The sequence below is a fragment of the Anopheles arabiensis genome, chromosome 2 (assembly GCF_016920715.1).
Source record: "Anopheles arabiensis isolate DONGOLA chromosome 2, AaraD3, whole genome shotgun sequence".
Lineage (NCBI taxonomy): Eukaryota > Metazoa > Arthropoda > Insecta > Diptera > Culicidae > Anopheles > Anopheles arabiensis.
The window spans coordinates 49527123-49545580 of record NC_053517.1 but is presented as its reverse complement, the minus strand read 5'-3'; the positions used below and the strand labels follow the sequence as shown (position 1 = coordinate 49545580).

The following is an 18458-nucleotide window of genomic DNA, read 5'->3' as shown; positions in this document are numbered from 1 at the left end:
CATTGTGTCACTATGAACAGATTAATAACTTACCGCTTCCATGCCTAGCACTGAGCCATGTAAATTGCCGTACCGTACCAAGCGCAATCCACCGGCGTTCGTCGACACGTTGCCTCCAATATGGCACGATCCCTTGGCACCAAGGTCCAGCGGCATAACCAGCCCCCGAGCACCGACTTGCTCTTCCAGCGTCGCCAGCACACATCCCGCCTGGCAAATCACAATGCCTGAGTACTCATCGATACGCTCGATTGTGTCCATCAGTTGGAGTGAGAGGACGACTTCATCAAACACTGGCACCGATCCACCGACCAGGCCCGTGTTTCCGCCCTGTGGACAAACGGCCAACCGCCGTTCGTTGCAGTAGCGCAACAGCTCCGCCACTTCGGCCGTGGTTCGTGGTTTCAGAACGACCCGTCCATAGCCACGCACGCTACGCAGATAGTCGATGTTGTAGTCCTGCACTTCGTCCGCTGCTGTAAGAACGCGACTCGTGTCTGCACCACCGAGGATGCCACGAAACACGGCCACATCATCATCGGTTAGCTCAGCAAACGATCCTCGCTGGACGGGATAACGATCGCAGGTGAGGGCCGGCACTTCACGCTGCTTGGAGGCAAAGGTACGTACGGCGATTGGGGTGAGATTTCGATTCAGTGCAAGGGCGCGGAACGCACCACGCAGGAACATTGTGGATTAATGTACCAAATGAATATGGACGATCCTAAGGAAAACGGCAAGAAACAACTTTTTGTGTACTATTTTTCTTGCAATAACATACACATAGAATTGCGGTATGTCTCATTATTGTAATTATCTAAACTTCGGAAGCTTAATCCCTAGAAACATCGTAATAATTTAAACAAAAGTTCGTCCTCCAGGTATATTGTTATTATTTTTTCAAAGTAAATTCGTCTATGTCATTGATGTGTTGTGAATTCGACAGAACTCCTTGCTCATATTCCTTTAAACTTTCCTAGAATTAATAGTTAATTAATAGTGATCCTTAAAACATGAATGCATGAATAAATTTGGAGTTAAAACTCCACTATCTTTGTCGAATATTCTCTATTACAAGAGATAATTGTTTATATAAAAAAATCCTGTTCAAATAGAGTTTTTTGCAGTTATTGCCAGTGCGAAAAAACTGAAACTGCTGTAACTAAATTATAACTTTAGAAAATGTAGTTTTCCTTCCTTTATATTAGATCAAATTTTAATATTCATATGCATTGTTTATGCCAGCGGCAGATCTAACGACAGACGGACTAGGCGGTCGTTTGGAGCCCCGTCGATATAGGGGATAGATCCCCTTAGATCGATAGCCAATAGTACACAGTATGTATAAAAATTGACAGAGTTGAATAGCTGCTAGGGCTCCGAGACTGGCGAATCATTTACACTACCATCACCACCCGCTCCCCCCGCTTAACAACAATTTTAGTAGGGCATATGGCCGATGATCGTTGGGGCCCCATGGCAGTCAATCCTCGAGCACAACAGGTTCAGGTCTGATCAGGTTTTGATATAAAAGGACGATCAAAATTCGGATCGAATGGTGTTTCCTTAAATCAGTACATCAGTTAAATCGCACAACTTTTAATAGGAAGTGTTGGCAAACTTCTCGATCGTGGCAAACTAACAGGAAAATAGGTTGGACAAACGCATCCGCGCTACCTTCCTACAATCAACGCTGTCCACTTCTGGGCCTTGAATCCTTGGAAACGAGGCGCTGTAAGGCTCAAGTTAGCTTCATAGCAGGATTATTGTTAGGAACAATTGATGATCCGTGTTTAGCCAATATTCTATGTTTTACAGTCCCTCGTATAAATTCTAGGAATTCAAACTTCAAATTTTACACGAAGCTCGCGCCAACACTCTGTGTGGCAGTAAGTGTGAAGTGGTGACTCAACGCTATGATTCGTATGATTCGACCTACTATATATTACAGTCTGTTTTATTTCACCATGTTCAAAAACTCTCTGCGAATAACATAATTTGAAATGTCTCACGTATATTCGTTACTGCATCGACTGTCTATGTCAAACGTGTTTGTATCTAGACTCAAACTTAAACTTAAGACACAGGTTTAGGTATCTATTAAACCGTTTACGGTGGACGGAATAATAATAAACAATTAAATTGCATCAAACTGTAATCAATGGGAGTTTATGCATAGCTCTGCCAGATACATGCAAATTATCTTTGATGTATTTTCTGTTTTGATATCGTAGAAATATACAAATAATAGATTTTGTTTTTTCATTTTCTAACAAGTAAGAGCTCGTGGCTCGTGGAAAAAGAGATAATAAATACTGCCGAAAACTAAGATAAAATGAGTAAAAATGTCATTTTTTATTCACTAGCTAGGGATTTGCATTTCACGGTTGAGAGAACGCGATAGTTTTATTTAAAAAAAAATAATAACAGCTCGATCTCGATCTCAAAATGCGATAAACTATTCTTAGCACATGAGCATTCATAACTCAAATGAGAGAATGAGAACTTACTTGGCCCGATAACGTCATTCAATTCAACGGGTAAAAAGAAATCGGTAAGGCCGGTACGAACACCGAACATAAATGTCACCCGAACTCGCAAGCCCATCAATCATTAACGAACTTCATTTTCAGAACGCCTGAACTGTTTCCTCATTTATTAGATTATCACTCTCGCGAATAACAAATCCGCTTCGCTCATGTTTACTGCTGAATAGACACCTAGAGATAATCAACTGCTCAACAATTAGTAGGTAAGCCTACCTGACGCCTGAACGGTATACCGGATTCGAATTATAAATTAATGGATACATTTAATAAGCAACAATAATATGCATTTACCACGCTATAAAGCCTCTCCCACCATAACAAAACAGCAAAAGTATGATGATGATGATGATCATACCGGTCTAAACAGGCTTGCTAGACTTGTTAGCAAAGCATTCAGTCAGGTCAGTCCTTGCTACAAGATGATGGTTCCAGGTGTGAGTGTTGATTTCTTTGGGCTTAGTACAATCTAACGCATATATAGATCGCTAAGTAACCCCATTTAGTTTTTATTAAGGAAAAAAGACGGTAATGCAATGCTACATTTTTTTATCGAAAATAATCACGCACATAGCATCATCACGCGCATCATCAATCGTTTAACTCAGTGTTTAAAAAGTTTTGTTTTATTTTTTAATGGGTGTGTAAGAATGAGCCATGTAAATTGGTACTGATGTTAGTTTCAGCATAAAAATCTGAAAGATGAAAGAATATCGGATCCTAGTGATCAGAGTGGATATTTCACATCAGTACGATCAAACGATATCAACAAACATTCTCAACCAACCAACGTCCTTGGTCATGTTCGACACGCGCCATCAAGGTTGTGAGCGAACAGATTTGTAGTTAAACAAAGCCATTCAATCAGGCAAAGGACTGCTGATCTCTACGATTCCAGCGGGGAACGCCATTCTGGAACGAACCTTGTTTATAAGTATCTCAAACAATGCAAGGTCTTTGACGTGTCGAAGGTCAGTAGAAAGGGTTTGGGTTGAGCTATGATGAAGCTCTTTCGACTGGTCAGGAATTCGTTTTGATATTAACGATATGAATGCTCTTTCGATTTCATTGTTTGTTTCTATATGACGTCGATGCTAAATAAATACAAGGATAATGACATAAATACATAGATTAACTCAAAACGATCAAAATTTGAGAAAAATGTCCATTCAGTTGTTGCAGCTGCTTGCAAGACATTTGAGAATAGTTTGAACTTCATATACTATTGCAAGAATTATAACAAGTGAATTGTGTGTAACGTTCTTCGTATTAAAAAAATACACTCATTATTTTGTCACATTTGAACTTACTAAACACTGTTTAAATTGTTTTCTGCAATAAAAGTTGCTATTTAATCCGAGCTGGTTGGTTGTTAAATCGCATAATTTTCCAAAAGTTTTGCCTCTTGGAGAAGATTCGAAATTCGCCACAGACGTACGGGCACATTTACATTTCATGCATTTGGCAAACGAACAACATTAAAGCTAGTACATAAATCAAAAGTTTCATAAATTTTGATTATTGTTTCATCGACCGATTCCATACATTTTTAGTATTGAAGCAACATATGTTGATTCATCCTTTTATACTAACTTTGTTTTGTTTTTAAGAAAGAACTGCATTGGTTTGTTGCATTGAAAGATATAAATGATTTATGTTTATTTAGAAAGAACGAACAGTGATTTGGCCGAGTGTTCCCCTGGTATTGTTTTTATTTTCCGTTTTTTTGCTTCGTCGCGTGTTGAGAGCAGGGGGGGGGGGGGTGTGCGAGGTAAAACATTTTTAATTAAATACTTTTTACTTCATTTTCCCGTGTAATGCAACGGCCTACCCAACGGGTCTGAATTATCTTTAAAAAACTTCCAGATGGGACTTTTTTTTCTTTTACAAATTTCTGGCGTGTTTCTTACCTTTTTACAATTATTTTTGCTAAATAAATAAAAAAAAGTTGCTTGCTTTTTAACATTCACTGTGGCTATCGTGACTATATATTGAACTATTTTATGGCTTCCAATATTAATTTTGATTACATTTTTTAACGAAACTGTATGATTTTTATTATGAACGTCATTGCACGTGATTATTTCCTCAAATCCAATCAATTTCAAACCACAGCATAAAGCAGTTACTATCATTTTACAATATCTCGTTGATATGTTTTTGCAAATCCACATTTCGAAGATGTTGTATTACAAATGCTATTCTATCGATTTTTTACGTATTTATTACTTTATATGTCAATAATTTACTAAAATACTAAAACATTTTCTTTTTTTTATCCAAGAAGAGCGGGCCGAGAGGCCAACTTGCTTAATTTTCTAAAATTGTCATTTTCTCAACAATTTTGACCGCCATTTTTTAAGAACAGTTTGCCAGAAAAGGTAAATAGTTCACTACTATTTAATTATTGGATAGAGACGGTCTGGTCGAGTTTGCTGGATCACTATATTTTTCACAGACATGATTACATGATTTTTCATTCACTTGATTACAATTGATCAACTCAAATAACAGATTTGTTCTAAAATAAAATAACAATTGTACAAGAAATCAATCCCCAAAAGATGAAAAACTGTCAGATTCAAATTTCTCTATATCACAAAACGCAATGGAGTGGAATTAAAATAACAATGACAACTATATAATAAAACAATAAACAATGTTAAAAAAACGATTTTTCTGTTTAGTTAGTAAATATGTATTTAATTAGATTTTAAACACATATTAAAAATCTAAGGCGACATCCATCAATTACGTAACGCAAAAATTGAAAACTTTCGACTCCCTCCCCACCCTAGTGTAACAAACTGTAACGATGGAAGAACCCTCCCCCTTCCACAAAATTACTTAACAGATGGACCCCTCGTCCCTCTAATAGCTTATATGTTTATTAATATTTATTGAAGGCCGGCATGGTGGTACAGTCGTCAACTCGACTTAACAACACGCCCGTCATGGGTTCAAGTCCCGAATAGATCGTGCCCCCATACGTAGGACTGACTATCCTGCTATGGTAACAATAAGTCACTGAAAGCCAAGCCCACTTCACTAGTGGGTACAGGCAGGCCTTGACCGACAGCGGTTGTTGTGCCAAAGAAGAAGAAAACAAAATTGAACTATGTTAGATTTTTTATAAGTGTTTCGTTTTTTACTTTCTTCTGGTATATTCATATTTTTTTAATCGATCAAAAAAACAATATCATATAAAGAAAAGATGTCCCACGCAGCAATCAAATTCAAACAGATTCTGATAATTGGATCCTCAGCACGGTTTGCAATGTACTTGCATCACCATCATCATAAACATTTTTAATTCAGTCATCTTCCTAAATATGTCTATTTTTCCAGAAATGTTTCTTTGGCTTCAGATGTTGTATCCTCATCAAATTGATTATTCTATTTCACATAACATGTCATGTTTAATAAGTTACGCATGTCCTACAAATTACGAACAAAATCGGTAATGTTTGCAAGAGTTTCGGCGGCGTTTTTAGATGTATTTGTAAAATTTCGACACTGACGATCATCTCTGACGGAAAAAACTGTGATCTTCCCAGTAACGGTATGCAACGTTACTGTCACGATCCTGTATTAAGTTTTTCCGTCCGTCCGTCCGTGGTAATCAAATGACGGACTATTCGGCTGCGTAGTACATAAAAAGTAGCGAGATCTTCTATAGACCGGCATAACCGCGAAGGTTGTGAAGTCACTAAGAAGAATCCTCGTTTTTTACGCATTTGTTATTCGAAATAAAGAATTCAAACATTTTATTTTGCTTATTGTTACCATGTAACGTAGCAAAAGTTAAACTCCCCCTCTCCCCCATGTAACAAATAGTAACGTTTGACGACACCCTGTTCCCCCCTGACATTCAGCGTTACATAATTGAGGGATAACGCCTAATCATAATCAGAGATGACAAAAGTCAATCGGCGCAAATTTTCAGTAAAATAAACAAACAACAAGAAGCAAGATTTTAGCGATTTTGCCCAAAACTGTTTCGGCTGTTTAATACGTTCTAAGTTATTAACTGTGGCCTGTTGTTGCGTTCTCCTTCTATCGCTCTTGGCGTTTTATTGCTGCTACGAGGAGCTGTGGGCCCTTTTTGGTCCGAGGAGCATTCCCAAGCATGCGCACTCAAGCGTCAGAGTGCACAATAACGAACGATTTGCCAGAGATTGGCACTTGAAAAATGGGGACATCTGAATTAAGACGAATGATTGATGCAAGATGCTATATAGTATTATATCTGGTAGCTTTTAGTTGTGGGGATTTTTATTGAAATAACTTCATTTCATTCGATATATTTGTATCATAATGATCGATTTTAGGGTAGACAGTGGCTCACTGGTTAATCCGTATTTTCATACATTGAATATTCGTATCGTAATATCGAATAATACACGGATATTAAACAATTCGTTGAAATTACAGCGTATGATGAGTGTATGAGAAACAGTGTGTGAACAGTGTGTGAACCAACTGAAACAGTGGAATAATTGAACAAAATAACATACGCTTAGCATCGGCGCTCATTCCTGTTTGCCACAGAATAGCAATCTGTGAAGCAGTCCGCTGCGTGACCGTGATCACAAACCGGTTCCATTTGCTTTGCGCAGAAATAGGAAGAAGGAGAAAATGAGGGAAGAAACGAAACACAAACCAGCATCGGAAAGCTAGCGAAGCATAAAGCATAAAGAATACTGAAAAAGCTACGCAAAAAGCAACCATCTTTTAAGGAATGTGAGAACATACGTAAGAGTTAAAGTGTTTTTAACCCACGCGATCAACATTTTATAAACGTACATTGCGTTGATCAGGAATGCCACAAAACGTTACAAAATCTCTCATGCTTCATGTTCTACTGGAATGCAGACACAAATATTTTTTTTTTAATTTACAATTTCATTACTTCATTATATTCTAATATAAAATACATGTAACGTATTGAACCTTTGTGGTTTCTCCGGTCAATGAAAACAGTTGGCATATTTGTATACGCTTCTTGTTCCGATTTTATTGCACAGTATATTGAATTTATGGTGGTAATTTATGGTAAGTCCAGACAACACTATGTTGGACTTATCAGAACATAAAACAAGTTGTCTGATCAGTAATTCAGAGGTTATCGAGCAAACATTGATATCTTATTTAAAACAGTTGTCATAATTGATTGTATTTTTTTATGCGTAGTTAATTAATCATTATATGCTTGGGCTTTCCAGCTATATTAAACTTATTGAAGCAGTTTGGAAGGTAAAACAATGTATCGCTTATAACATTTTAAACCCAACAAACTTATGTTATTATAGTTTCAAATTAATGTTCTAATTTGATATTATTTCATCAGTGTGTAATGAAAGAGTAGCAAAGTATCTTTTATCCGAGATCAGTTTAATGTAAGACAAAGTAACATTTTTGAATGAAACCATAGTATGGCATTTGACTTTAACTATGTTATTTAACTTTAATGAATAATTCTATTCGTTAGTAAGAATAAAAAAACTAATTACTTAATAAATTAATTAATAAAATAATCTAAACAGGTGTTTTGTGTTTTTGTTATCCAATTATTCTAAATAATAAAAAAAAACAATATCATTTGGCTATTGTTGTTCCTGTGTTTTACAACTTAAAATTGAACTTTCACTTTCTTCTTGTTTGTAACAACAACCGTAGTCAACATAGTGTTTTTAAAGCCCGCAATTGGATAGGCTTGTCTATGATTTATTGGTTTATTCGCAGCAGGATAACTAACCCAAATTATGATGCGCTGGATCCATGTTACATTTCAAGAAAAGAAGGGCATGTTTTTAAACCATGTTACGAATATTGTAATAATAATAATAATAATAATAATAATAATAATAATAATAATAATAATAATAATAAAATTTTAATTATTAGTAGCCGAAGTCGTTCCTTCTGATTTGAAAAAATGCACAAAAATGTTATTCTTATTATTTTAAATTGTAATAAGAACTTGCACTACGTCAGCTTTGATTTGACAGCTCCGTGGACTTTTATGATAAAAATATTCAATTCAAAACTTGGTAATCATATATTGCTACCCCTTGTAGGGATACTAAAAAACATTTATATGAATTCGCTATACGCGAAAGTTTGAGCCTTACGCTTGTACGTTAAGCGTTACGTTAAAATACATACATTGTATAAATTTTGTACTTTAAGTAAAACTGGATAGTTACTGGAACGTTAAGTTCATAAACTCATATAAGTCATGTACAACCCAGAATAGGGTCTGAATATCTCAACGCAAATGCACCAATGTATTGGTCTCACATTTTTTAAATCAATTTAAAATATTTTCATGTATAGTATACTTAAGGGAATTTTATGGATGGATTTTATGGAACATCTATAAAATTTGTAAGGAATGATTTAAAATTGAATTGGTTGTGCATGTTGCAATACATGCGATAGAATATTGGTAGCATTGTGAGACTGGTAGCATTGTGAGAAGTTTTTTCTAGCATGGGAAAGTTTTTTTCTAGCAACCTTATATCGGAAAAATTGTTAATAAATAGGTTCTATAGTGCATTTTCACTCCAAGTTGACCAGCGTTCGGCAAATCTTTTTATTGCCATTTTTGGCATTTGCTGTAGGTTGGATGGCACGAATGTTTGCTGTTTGTAATATGTGTCAGATGCAAAAAAAAACTATGTATTTAAATATTTAAACTTAATTTTGGGATCTCTTCGCATTGGAGAACATGTGTCTAAGGCAGTGGTATCCAAACTTTTCACTTCGCGGGCCGCATTGCTTCACAAATATCGTTTTTGAGGGTCGTTTTGATGTTACCTTTAGCTAATGGATGCACGATTGAAACTATTTTTAATGAGAAATTGTCATCTGAATGAATCAAAATTGTATAACTTTCTATTATTAAAGATCTATTTAAAATCGAAAAACTAAACATTGAAATTTTGATTAAAATATTTTGCCGTAGTTTGTAGATCCCTGGTCTAAGGATTTAAAGTGATTTCCATACGGTAAAATCAAGTGTCAATGTGTATACGTAAAAAAATCGATATTTTCTAAGCCACAGAAGAATCATGTCATGGAAACGCAAAATGGTTCGCGAATCTTTTTTGACGTTGGAAGGGAAAAGATTCACCATCAAATAATCGTTCAGTGGAAAGTTACCCAATGATGTAATATTAATTCTCCTTCTTCTTGATTAAACAAAGAAGCAAATAGTTCAAGTCGTGGCAAGAATGATACCTCATCGGCGTCGAGCGAGTAATAAAATAACGCATGACTGCTATCGGGACCGGAGTTCCATTCCTCGTTTATCTCATTGCTTTATATAGTTGCTTGACGGTTTATCTCTTCCGATTACTCTTATTTTAGGTATATGATGACATGTGTTTATCATCAATTTATATAAAAAGTTAAAAAAAAACGGTGTCAATCTTTCTCTACAACCGAGTGTCCGTCTGTCCCACTTGTGTGTCAGGACGCTTTAACCACCAGAAAACAAGTACTTATATTTCACGACAACTCATTCATTTCATTAAACAACCGAAAAGAAAAGTGAAAGTTATCGAACTTAAGATCCGTAGTAGTCAAATTAGATCATGACACGATTGAAATAGTGTTTTGTTCATGAATTTAACCAATTTTGCAGATATCATGCTAAAAATGTTCTCAAGTGTTTTGCCATATTTTCAGTTTGGATGCTACATTGTTAAATTCTTCTATAAATACTTTTAACATTTATGTATGAGAAGTATCCATCTTACACACAGTGCTCGTCTTTTCTATTAGAAATATAAATGTATAAATATAAACATTTTTAAAACACAAAAATATTTAGACGCCAAATAATTATTCTAATACGACTTTTCTTAAACACCGCAACTTTATTTAACAACGGCGTGATTATTTAATGAATATTATTGAAAAATTGTTGACCTATATTAAATGACAGTAAGTTTACACAAAAAATATCCCTGATACACCAACAATTCTTCTCCAATTAAAAGGCTGGTCTCGTGGTAAGTCGACAACTCGTATGATTTAACAACATGTCCGTCAAGGGTTCAGGTCTCGAAAGTACCATGCCGTTATACGTAGGACTGACTATCCTGCTATGGTAATAAATAAGTCACTGAAAACCAAGCCCACTAGTGATACAGATAGGCATTAGCCGACAGCGGTTGTTGTGCCAAAGAAGAAGAAAAATATTTATTTGTACACAAGTTGGAGGTTGAGTTGCTGGAGGATAAGGTTGAGAGATTGCTAAAGAAAGTGTAAATACGGCATGTTGAGCTATAAAACAGGTCAACAGAGAAACAGGAGGAAGGGGGGTTTCAGTTAGAGCTATGAATTTAAGCAATGATCATCGCCTATCCAGGAAGAATGATTTTTTGTACTGTGTACTGTGATACCATAAGGATTCTTCGCTTCGCATTTGAGCAAAATCGATCGTGTATTTCTTGAAGGAAACATCAAGAAAAGGGAATGGGAAAGGGAAGAAGAGAATGTAGGTGTAAAAGGTGTAGGAGGTGAAAAGGGAATGTAGGTGTTCCCAAGGAGCAGTACTAAGACATAATTGTCGTGACAGTGGTTGCTAAACTTCTTCTTCTTTTTTGGAATAACAACCTACGCGGTCATGCCAGACACCTAAATGTACTTTCGAGACATATCAACTACCATGCAGGTGCGGTCCCGTGGCGCGTCAGCGGTCAACTCGCATGACTCAACAATATGCTCGTTGTGGGTTCAAACCTAGAATAGACCATTCCCTGTAGAAAGGATTGACAATCCGACTGCGAGGAACTGAATCTATTCAGTTTAATGGACCCTGTTGGTAATTTCAAACGAAATTACACTCTAAGGCTTAACCTAATACAAATAGAAACAAACAGTAACATAAGAAGCTAGCAGCGTGCATGATGAACACTATTTAGAAACTCAGTGCGTAACATTCCTGGTTCGAATATACGACAGATAGCATTGAACGCACGACACATTCCATAGAGAGGATCACAACGGCCGGAACGTGAACGACGGTCCTCAATGGCGATCAGATCCCGGGATCGAAGCGTTCTTGCAGGAGCGTAGAGGTTGATTTAAGTGAGAAGAGTAGGGTCTCGGCATGTCCGCGTAAGGCCCGGGTCTATGGTCATGTTGCGCGAACATTTTTGTTGCAAGAGGAACAAGAAGTTGTTTGCATACCAAAACGGATAGAAAATAATTTCAACTTAATTTTAAAATGTTTTAGTGAGCAAACACGTTTACAATCTTTGAAATAAAGAGAAAAATACATAAATTTTCCCATTGAACAAATGTTTCCGCAACACGTTCATAGCCCCGAGCCTAAGAGGTTAAGCCAAATAAAACAAGAACAACCATGCAGTCGCATTGTGTCATTCCTTGCTATGGGGGTAAAGAGGCAAATGAGGCCAATTGGCTCAAAGTATCTATAAAAAAAACTTGCTACGGGGGACGATCCAAACGTGGCTTGAAACCGTGATAGGCATGTTGTGAAGTCGTGTACGACATGATGGCTGTTGTACCATAGGACCGATCGCCTGGCTTAGTTTAGATTGCGACTGGTACTAGTTCGCAGCAATAGGTAGTAGTTGTCGAATGCAAAGTGATTCTTTGTACATAGGCGAAGTAAAGTGTACATAGGTGAGTTATTTAGCAATGCGAACTTTTTACAACATAAACAAATATTTATGTTTGTTGATAGTCATTCTGTCAGTTAACAATATGACCGTCATGGGTTCCATATCAACCAAGTCCCCACTATCCTGAGATTAATAAGTAAGTTAATAAATCATAGATGGGCAGAGTGGCTGATTTAACGCTAAACGGACTAAGCGGCCGTAGGGGGCTCCCTCAATTGAGGGGCCCCGTTGATAGTGAGTCCAGCATTTATTACAGTAGGTGTAGTAGTCCCATCGAGGGCCTCCGTGCTTGATTGGGACGCCGTCGACGATGGGGACCCATCGTAAATCGTTACGAAAACCCATGAACATCCAAAACCCAATTGTGGTAAAGGCTTGCCTAGACCGACTATGTTAGTTGTGCATTATATTCTGTGCTTGTGTTTTTGCTTGTTGAGATTGAGGTTGAGATTGGATTACGACTCAATTGCGGATTGACGAATGGATCACATCGTTAATAATTGAAGCAATTAGGAATTATGAGAAAGTTTAAGCAATTTTGGTAAGAATCAAATACCAAGATGCAACGGAATGGTAAGATGCAAATAACATGTAAAGCTCAATGAATCATTCGTGGATTATGAATATGATAATCGTTAGTAGTTTTGCATGAATTTTCGCAACAGCAGAGTACTTCCTATTTATACTACTATTTTGTAAGTCAAACATGAAAACCTTTTCGCATATACCATTCGTATAAGATTAAAAACCGTTCTGTGTGCATCAAGGCAGCAACATGGGTCTTCAGTTGTTCGTGTTAGACACAAAATGATATCGGCCTATTGCTCACGGAACACAGATTATTGATGTTTACCGATGACGCTGAACAATTTGCTGCTCGCAACAATATTAACGACTGCATCCGAATGTGTTCACAAAATGCATGGAACTTGGCTACTTTCCAGACTGTTGGATATGGGCTAAGGTTATACCCATCTTGAAGCCCGGAAAAGATCCGACATTGGAGCCCTTCACGATTCTAGTCAGCTTTGAGTTTGACCATACAAAACCGCACAAAAAGCTAGCCTGCGATTTTCAGTCTAAATTATTTTAGCCTCAAAGTTAGAATTAGATTCGAGTTCATGGTCGAAAAAATGGAAAAAAATGGAGAATTATATATTTGCGGCTAAAAGATGCGATTTAAGAGTTACGCATCATTTCGCTTGAACAGTTTGGGCTCCAATTGCGACATTCTACAACTTATCAGTTAATTTGACCAGGAAACACTATACGAAACAACGAGAGCGATGCAAGATCCACGGCCGTCATCTTGTTTGAATTTCGAAATCAGCCTTTGACAATGTCTGGTATGACGACCCTCTCTACAGAATGGTTAACATGAGACTACCATCCTACATTGTCAACTACATTCTTTGGCCCCCATTCTATTCACTATTTACGTTTCGGACCCACCATCTTTCCCACAATTCTGCAATCTGTTTCTCTTTGTGGATGACACTGCCATTGCAGTCAAAGGTAGAACCATAACAACTCCAAAACAGAGACCGGAAATGGATAAACATTATATTCCAATACGTTCAGTAGTGAAAAATAAAATTGAACTAAAACATAAAACACAAGCCATTTTTATTTCACACAATATGCGGACTACACTACCTAGAACAACAGGGCATATGGTAAAAATAGGAAATACCCTCATTAGATAGTCCATAACAGTAAATTACTTAGGATTAGCATTTGATCAGAAACTTTACTTTCGCGACCATGTTCAAAATTTAATAACAAAAACACCATCTTTGTTACGAGACTTTACCCTTTGATCAACCGAAGATCCAAACTCTCCCAGGAAAACAAACTTGCATTCTACAAACGTATCATTTTGCCAGCTATAACATATGCTATCCCGATCCGCATAGACTGTGCTAAAACTCACCTTAAAAAACTTCAAGTAAGTTTTTATAACATATTACGAACGATCCTTAATGAACCATACGGCATCAGGACAATCTTCATAGTAAAGCCAACACAATTGCCCTTGAGGAAATGGCATTTGAAAGTATTATTCGCATACAAAACTACCAGCCGTTTGTCAGAATATACTTTGATTAGAACAATATTTGAATAATGGTTAAGGTAAAGATAGGGGTATAGGTCAATCAAGTTTGATTACAGTAGTATATTTACTTGAATGTATCAATCAATCAATTTAACCAGAACATATGGTCCACAATACCGTATTGCTTCGAATTACGGACACTAAAGACGTTGGCATTTCATGTTTGCTTAATAATTCAATTTTAATAGGTCAAACCTTTTTTTAACTCACTTTACCACAAGCAAACCTTCTTCATTTGACAAATAAAAAGATTTCCAATAATTTAACTAAAAACATTGCAAAATATCATAAAACTGCAACGATATTTTGATTCAGATTCCGGGCAGTTTTGAACTCATGTTTCAAATTACGGACGATTTGATTCCTATTCTGGACAGCCTGAAAATTCCTGTTATAATCTTCAAATTTACACAGACAAACATTACACCGTTTTAGTTTTTAAACTTGTTTTAAGATCTGGGCCCTTGATTCTGTATGTTGGGGTCCTCCTAGACCGACAGAACGACGGTCCTAAATCCAACGGGATTTGGATGTTATTTACTCTTGTACTCGTACATGAATAGAACCGAAGAACTGCTACGCAAATTGGCGATCTTTCCCGTGCGGCCATCAATGCATTTGTCACATACATCTTCAAATATCGTGGTTTTGTTGGTATTATCACTGTCTAAAAACGTATTTGTATATTAGTAACAATTTACTTCGGCTGTCCGGAATGAAAAACAAGATAAAAAAAATTGCTTTGAATTACGGGCAGAATTAAATATGTGATTTAATGAAATTCACAGCACAACACTTTTGTTTTCACGCTGATAAATATTTCCACAATGGATTCCTATCGATAATACATCCCTAGGACGTACTGAAACCTGATACATTGACGCTCTTTTTAGCGATCGAGGATTTCGTGATTCAATTACCATATAAACCCTATATTGTGCATATATGCGATCTGGTTGGGAATGCATAATTAGTGAAGTCTCTGTACTGAATAATGGTATAACCCAGCAGTCAGCAAACTCTGCGACCAAAAGAGCCAAATTCTACAAAAATGTTCGTAGAGATTCACGTGAAGAGCCAAATTGTTTAACTAAGAGCAAAAATGTGTGAAAGTTATATGAAATATATGAACTGTTAAGAGCCGCCATCTCGAAAATCTCGCTGGTATAACCGAATAGAATTCTTACCGAGTAAAGCAAAAAGGTTCGCTGTTTGGCTTCATCACTGGCGATTATATATTAGGATTATAGATTCTCAAAAAGCGCAAAAATGTAGCAAAATGCCTATTCACATCAGCGCTATTGAATAATCATAAAGGTGCTCCTACACTATTATAATTGATCGAATCTAACGCGTCAATAAAAAAAAACTACGTTATCCATTATTCATTTAAGTCAATCTTATCCTTTGAATCTGGCCACACTTTCAATGAAACGTATAAACTTGTCGATTTCAAAATGTCTAAACATGCTTGTCGCGCACACGAAAGTGTCTTTCGAAGCAGCAGCTTAAGACAGGCACAGTACACGCCGACATAAGGACAATAATAAACGAACCAACTGGCTCTTGGCAAATAATGCTTTCGTTAATTTATTCAACTGAATTTATGCTCTAAAAATGCTGACCGTCGTCGATCAGCACATTCTTCTTAGCCTACGTTTTCCATTAAATCGTTAAACCAGCGCGCATCGCTGGCGCGTTGCATAACGTAGCTAGTCAGCATTTATTGACCTAGCAATGCTTTGTTTTTAAGCCTAAATTGTCCTCAGCGACAATTTTTTAGGGATATACCTAGGTTTCAACTTATGAGGGCACATTTTTCTCTTCGTAGCACTTAGTTTAAAGAGTTATTGCTTTAGATTCCTATACAATTATAAAATTCCAATGAATTGTGAAATAAATGAACAAATTAATCTTTACCAAATGGTTCGGCAATGTCTTTTTGGACCGTTCCTCCTGAATATAAAAAAAAAACATGTTTTGACCTGGTTGAGTCGGTCCCGTGTTAGAGTCGTCAATTAGTACGTTTTTTTCAACAACCCATGACAGGGTTCAAGCCCCGTATGAACAGTACCCCCTTCACAATCGTATCTTTCCCCTTTCACCAAAACCAAGTGTCAAAAAATGATTCGCCAATATTTGGTCCCGTGGTACAGTCGTCAACTCGAACGACTCAATAACATGCCCGTCATGGGTTCAAGCAGTGACGATTTTAACGGTAAGCAAAGTAAGCAATTGCGGCGGGTCCCGTCAATAAGGGCCCTCGCGAATCTTTAGTCCATTATCTATAAGAGTTGATAGAATATGGCACTGTATTAGCAAGGAGGACCCCGTAGGTGATGGACATTGAGGCCCTGTGCTAGAGGAACCCTAAACACTCCCGGCAGCAACAAAATTTAAGTTGAAATGTTACATAATTCAACACGGATTACCCCTCGGTAATCATGTACAGAGGGCCTCAACAATTCTTACTGCTTAGGGCTCCCGACACTGTAATCCCGCCACTGAGTTCAAGCCTAGAATGGAACCGTCCCCACGTAGCAAGGACTGACTATTCGGATGCGTGGTACTGAACTGGGCCAGTCTGGTGGTACAGTCGTCAACTCGAAGGACGTAACAACATGCCCGTCATGGGTTCAAGCCCCGAATAGACCGTGCTCCCATACGTAGGACTGACTATCCTGCTACGGTAACAAAAAGTCACTGTAAGCCAAGCCCACTTCACTAATGGGTACAGGCAGGCCTTGACAGGCAGCGGTTGTTGTGCCAAAAAGAAGAAGAGGTACTGAATAAAGCCTCAAAAGCCTATATAGGCCGGTACGTCCGTGCAGGACGTTTACGCCAAATAGAAGAAGAAGAAGAAGAAGAAGAAGAAAAATTTAAAAATAGAGCACCAAACAAAAATAGCAGGCATTGAAAACAAGGTGGTTGGAATTTTTGAGGAAATCAATCTAGTAGACACATACACAGTCTCAAAAAGATGCTGTTCATGAAAGATGGCTCAGTCTATTAATGGGTTTACTACAGGAAGGTTGTTAAGCATTGAATCTAGAATAATCGATGAAAATAATTTAAAGCAAGGTAAGTGTACCAATTGTGACTATAGCACCATCAAATATCGAAAATTGAAAAACATTTGTGCTTCATTTGATTAATACTGGCCACTTCCCTTTGCAAATAGTCTATTTTAAAATATGTACCCAAAATGTTTGGCATCTCTTGGTATTTTGCTAAGAGCAGCACTGTAGAACATTAGATTTTTAAAGTATCTAACCATAATTTTATCTAAAGTTCATCATTTTTGTGCAAAATGCTAGTTATTTTAAAACTATCTAACGACTCAAAAAGTTAGCAATATTTTATCGAGAAGTGTGTGTTTCCCGTACGTCCATAATTGGTGCCACTAAACATCAACGCACCAATTGTTTCAGCATGCTATGGATGCGTTGTTTAAAACTGTCCTTTTGGTCATAGCGCAAAATTGTCACAAGTAAATCGGGTTTCTCGCCGTGGAGGATTAACACGAGTTCAAGCTCTAAGTGGTCACACGAATGTATGCCTTTCTGAAGTGTCGAGCGAGGAGTTTTCTAGAGAGATTCTAAACCAAAGAAAGATTGAGAAGCAAACATGCTTGAGCGGGGGGTGGGTTCCTTTTCTCGGAGCTCCCTAGAGACGGCATAGTTTGCGTAGTGCTTAATCCGCTTAATCTGGTTTCTCGTTGTTATTTTCGCAATCAAACGTGTTGATATCAGAGACGGTCGATATTCTCGCTCTACGTTTTAGAAAGGCTTAGGGGAAGGTAGGTAAAGACGGACACTGCGGGTAAGATGGACACTTCTCATAAATGCATGAAAAAGGTAATTTTCGAGAAATTCAACAATGTAGAATCCAAACTGAAGATAAAACAACACATTTGAGAACATTTTCGGCATAATATATATAAAATTGGTTAAATCCACGAACAAAACAAATTTTCAATCATGTGCACCCTTGTGGATCTAATTTGACTACTGCCGATCTTAAGCTCTACAACTTGTATTGTTTATATTTCCGGAAGTTTTATTTCATGAATGGGTTGTCGTGATCATTAATGATAAAACTGGCGAAAGAACGAGGATAAAAGCAATACAAAAT

The 18458-nt window shown here is 37.1% G+C and overlaps 1 protein-coding gene across 1 annotated transcript in view; it reads right to left on the bottom strand.

The window, feature by feature from the left end:
• The window catches only part of LOC120898518 (D-2-hydroxyglutarate dehydrogenase, mitochondrial), a 42544-nt gene that overhangs the window by 3219 nt on the left and 20867 nt on the right, over positions 1-18458 (bottom strand). Inside the window, 1 exon segment of the mRNA XM_040304475.1 lies at positions 34-724. Within this exon segment, the coding sequence (XP_040160409.1) occupies positions 34-690 (657 nt within the window). The 5' untranslated portion in view covers positions 691-724.